The sequence below is a fragment of the Phoxinus phoxinus genome, assembly GCF_949152265.1.
Source record: "Phoxinus phoxinus genome assembly, chromosome: 20".
NCBI classification, from domain to species: domain Eukaryota; kingdom Metazoa; phylum Chordata; class Actinopteri; order Cypriniformes; family Leuciscidae; genus Phoxinus; species Phoxinus phoxinus.
In genome coordinates, this window is record NC_136895.1 from 18,335,297 (window position 1) to 18,340,343 (window position 5,047).

Below are 5,047 nucleotides of genomic sequence, written 5' to 3' on the forward strand. Positions count from 1 at the left end.
TGAAAAAGTTTCATGGCTGGCTTTAGACATTTTAATGCATGAATGGTTCTAAATCTCTTGTTTATAAATAAAGCATAAAATACAATAATTTCTCAATTTTCTCCCCCCACCTTTTGTCTCTTATACAGATCCAAAAACTGACGGATTGAAAGCATTGTTTGGCAGTTCAAAAGGAGAGCAGTCAAGAAGTCAAAGACCATGAGTTACAGCTGTGGCAAGCGACACTATAACCCTATAACACGGACCACGTAAAATGGAGACTATGTTTGTCATTATGGTTCCTGAACAGCTGTGACTGCCCTCAAGACACGTTTCCTCAGAACCTGTGTCTTTGTAATCCTATTGGCCGTCCATCTCCTGTGATCATTTTTCTTATTTTGAGCCCTTTCTCGTTCGTTTCCCTCCTTGATCAAAACATTTTTGCTCCAAAAATGGCCTGCAGGTTCAGCTTACCTTGTGCATTTCCACCCTCCTTTCTCATCCTCTCTCTCCCTATTTTTCTCTTCCTCCATGCACCTTCATTTGTGAGGGGTGACTGCTGGCTAATTGAGGGGGATAAAGGCTACGTGTGGCTGGCAATCTGCAGTCAGAACCAGCCTCCATATGAGACAATCCCACAGCACATTAACAACACAGTCCATGACTTACGGCTGAATGAAAACAAGCTCAAGGCAATTTTCTTCAGCTCCCTCAGCCGTTTTACCAACCTTACCGACCTCAACCTCACTAAGAATGAAATCTCCTACATTGAGGACGGTGCCTTCGCAGGACAGGCCAATCTACAGGTCTTGCAGTTGGGATATAACAAGTTAACCAACCTCACCGAGGGCATGCTGCGAGGGTTGGGTCGAATGCAGTGCCTATATCTGCAGCATAACCTAATAGAGGTAATTGCAATCAATGCCTTCTGGGAGTGCCCTAGCCTTAGCAGTCTCGATCTTTCCTCTAACAAATTAGCAAAGCTGGATTCATCCACCTTCAGCGTTTTGGGTGGGCGGCTGATAGTGTGCGAACTGGCTGGGAATCCTTTCCATTGTGGCTGTGACTTGAACAGCTTCCTTATGTGGTTGGAGGCATTTGACAATGTCACTCACACCTATGACAGGCTCCTGTGTGAGACGCCAAAGGAACTTTTTGGCTACCCTCTCCTGAGTCCTAGAGGTAATCATGGAAGAAATGCTCGTTCCATCCTAGCATCCATGTGTAAAAATGGAGAGATTGTTGCTGTCATAACCCCCCTGCCTCCTGACTTGGACTCTTCTGGGATGGGGGTGGATATTTATGATCAGATGGGACTTTATCATCAGCCCACAGCTTCATCAACAACAGACCCCACCTATAGTCCCACTATTAAGTTGCAAACGGTCTCCCTCTCCACCGCATCCCTCTTGGTTCAAATACCCAAGCCCTACAGTAAGATGTACATCTTAGTGCAGTACAACCACACATATGTGTCAGATATTACAAACTTAAAGAACAAGAAAGAGATTGTCACACTCAACAACCTAAATGCCCAAACAAATTACACATTTTGTGTTGCCTCCATTCGCAATTCACAGCGATACAATCACACTTGTCTTTATTTTGCAACTCGGGCTCCAGGGACTGATGACTTGAAAGCAACTCCTTCTACCACCACCCATTACATTATGACCATTCTAGGCTGCCTGTTTGGGATGGTCATTGTGTTGGGCTTGGTGTATTACTGCTTACGCAGGCGTCGAATGCAGGAGGAGAAAGAAAAGGCAATTAGTGTAAAGAAAACTATTTTAGAGATGCGCTATGGGCCAGAAGTAGCTGCTGCAGCAGCTAAGGATCCTTCAGCCTTGCAGAAACTCCATGACCAGTCCCATCATCAACACCACCACAGCAAGCTGACCCAGTCAGCGTCCTCCAGCTTGGGCATCCTTCACGGCTCAGCCAACACCACCTCTTCTCGACTTTCTTCCCTGCCTCAAGTGGAGAAGATGGCTACAGCTTTCTCAGAAGCCATGGCTGCCAATAAGGGCAACTACATGGATGTACGAACGTCAGCAGGAGGAGAGGATCGAATGAGAGAAGGAGTAGTAACAGGGTCAAGGGAAGAAATCACAAGAAATGAAAATGGGATTAATGGAGGAGATGACTCTGATGATGATGGCCGAGATTCAACATCTGAGATCTCAACCATTGCCAAGGAGGTGGATAAGGTAAACCAGATTATCAATAACTGCATTGATGCACTCAAACTAGACTCTGTAGCTGTTGTGGCAGCAGCTGCGGCCACTGCAACTACAGCAGATAACACTGCCTCTCCACCACCTCCTAGTGTCTCTTCCTTAGCCAGGGGGCTAATTCCACTTTCCCCTACTATCACAGAGGCATGCCAGATCATGTCGTCTCCTAAAATCCGTCCTCCACCTCCTGTTCCTCTTGTTTTGCCCCTTTCTGAGCGGCCCGGCATCAGCGGAGGGGGCTTTCTCTCCCCTCCCTACAGGGACCCACCCCCAGCTACAGCATCACGGCCCTTGCAGAGGCAACTCAGTGCGGATGCTGCAGTTGTTCCTATCAACTCTGTTAAAAACCGCTGCAGTGTTTCTTCCGGTGGCTCTGTCAAAAGTGCTCGGGTCTTCAGTCTGGACGTCCCTGACCCCCGAAGCCCAGAGTCATGCAAGTACCCTGGGAAAGGCAGCCCTATTCGGTGCGGGGAGCCAGTAGAGAGGTTGCCCTTAATAGGTGTTCAGGGAGTCAGTAATGGCAGAGGAGATGGTGGCAGCGGGGGTGGAGGGGGAGCCGGTGGTGGCAGTGGTGGTTCGGGTCGGTGTGGTGTTGTGGTCGGAGGTGGGGGCAGCACAACTCAGCAGCACCACTTGGAGGTGCACCCAGACTACCACTGCTCAGAGCACCGACACTCCTTCCCCGCCCTCTACTATGAGGGTGCCACTGACTCCCCTGCCCAGAAAGCCTCCTTTCTAAAGCCTCTCACTCGCACCAAGAAGGACACTGCCTACTCCCAGCTCTCTCCCCGCCACCACAATTACTCAGGGTATTCCTCCAGCCCTGAGTACTCCTCCGAGAGCACTCTTAAAATCTGGGAGCGCTTCCGGCCCTACAAGAAAAGCCCTCGTGAGGAGGCCTACATAGCCGCTGGTCATGCTCTTCGAAAGAAAGTGCAGTTTGCAAAGGATGAGGATCTCCATGACATTCTGGACTACTGGAAGGGAGTGTCAGCACAGCAGAAACTGTGATACTTGTGAGAGACATGACAGCAGGAAGAAAGGTTGTGAAGAAAAGAACCAGTGGCTCTTGAGACAGCTCAGCAGACTCCATCAGCAGGTGCTTTGGTCCCTGCAGACCACCACAGAGACAAGTGTTCTGAAAGAGACAGAATTGAGCAGGTGTTCCAAACTCATTAAGGCATAGATAAGCAACCAACCAGAAATGCACAGGAAATGTGGCACTTAAAAAGGCAACCAGATTCAATTTAGAATACCTCCATTTTACCTTGTGTTCCACCTGTGCTCTCTTGCACTGTAGTTTGACAAGATAATAGTCTTAAATGAGGAATTAGTGGTTTTTATTTTTTACAAATGCCTGAATATACTCCCGAGAGATGGTGAGAACTGATGCTTGTCAAGATGATTGTTTACAATGTTAATTAGTAAGAAGGAAAAAAGTAAAGTTGTGAATTTAGCTTGGCTGAAGCCACAGGTCAAAAAATGTTCCCTCCCATTCCCTAATCTCTGCTTAAACTAAAAGCATATTTATAGATTTGAGACACCTACACACATTTTGCGCAGCATGTGTGGGACACAGTTATCAAACCAGAGGCAGCCATCTGGATATGGTTTATATTCAAGTAGTGTGGCAATTCGATAAAACGCACAATGTTAATTTCTTTTTGGCATTCATTTGTGGCAGAGCCAGCCCTAGATGCATCTTCCTCTTCATTTGTAGTCTTTGGTCTGTTTTTTTTCTGTTTTTTTCTTCTTCTTTCTTGTTCAAAGAAGGGTGATATGGGATTTAAGAATAGCTTACGTTTCAGATTTTAAGTGTCAGAGACAAGATCTGAAAAAGAATTATGAATTTACAAGTGGCAGCTAGATATAGACCCCAATGTAGTAATAGGTTGAAATAGGTAAGGTTAACAGTTGTGTATTAGGGGTGTTACACATTTCCACACCCAGGTGTGATAGTTTGCTTTGTTTAGCCTGTTAAATCTAATCTGGAAGCAACAATTTCCTGAAATTTTAAACAGACAGTTTCATAATAGCTGTCTTGCTGGTGTTTTTTGTAATACTTTACAGTGGCTATATAAAAGTTTATCACAGGCACAGAACACCTTGATCCAGCTTTAGCGGCGACATTTATGTGTAGGATACTTAAATTTTTTTCTCCATTGATTCCACAGAATCAGATGTCATATTTGCATTTCAATGCTGACTTGGTCCGATCTACTTTCAGTACATTAATTGAGTACTGTCGTAGCTCTTCCTTTGTCTCTCACCATTGATACAGTATGACCTTTTGTTTCTTGTTATAGCCCACTTCTGTTGACCTGATCTGGGTTGTGGTCAAACTAGGGAAGGTATGAAACAAATTCAATTATTTCTCACATCACATTTAAGACCTTGTTATTGTCCTTGCATGGCTTAATAGGGAAAATTAATTAGTAATTTGCAGCAGAGGAGTCAATGGGTCACAGGGGTGCTAATATTATTAACACTGCCAGATTGGAAAAGTGATTGAAATTAATCTCACCCTTTCCGGTCAGGTCATCACCCAGAATGCATCCCTGGAGTTTTGCTGGTTCGCCCATTGCAATGAAAGGCAAGCTAATGCCTTTATTCTTTAGATCAATTTACTGGCTTAAAATAAACACCTCAAACTCTTCAAAATAGGCTTCTGGGCTTTGAAAATTCAGTCATGGGTATTTTTGATGGCAAATGTTTGCGTTTGTGGTAGATTTCAAGAACTTATAGTTGACATGCACTGGGTTCTATCAGCACTGAGTGCAAGTGTCATTAGAATTCAGTCAGTACATAGAAATTGATATTTTTACAGTTGC

The 5,047-nt window shown here is 45.1% G+C and overlaps 1 protein-coding gene across 1 annotated transcript; it reads left to right on the top strand.

Annotated features, from left to right (window-relative positions):
- Window positions 1-431: 431 nt before the first annotated feature.
- elfn2a (extracellular leucine-rich repeat and fibronectin type III domain containing 2a) lies at window positions 432-3,227 on the top strand (the record flags this gene model as incomplete). The annotated part of the gene is made up of 1 exon (XM_079593724.1): window positions 432-3,227. One exon carries the CDS (start codon window positions 432-434, stop codon window positions 3,225-3,227), a length of 2,796 nt encoding a protein of 931 aa, XP_079449850.1.
- Between the last annotated feature and the right edge of the window lie 1,820 nt (window positions 3,228-5,047).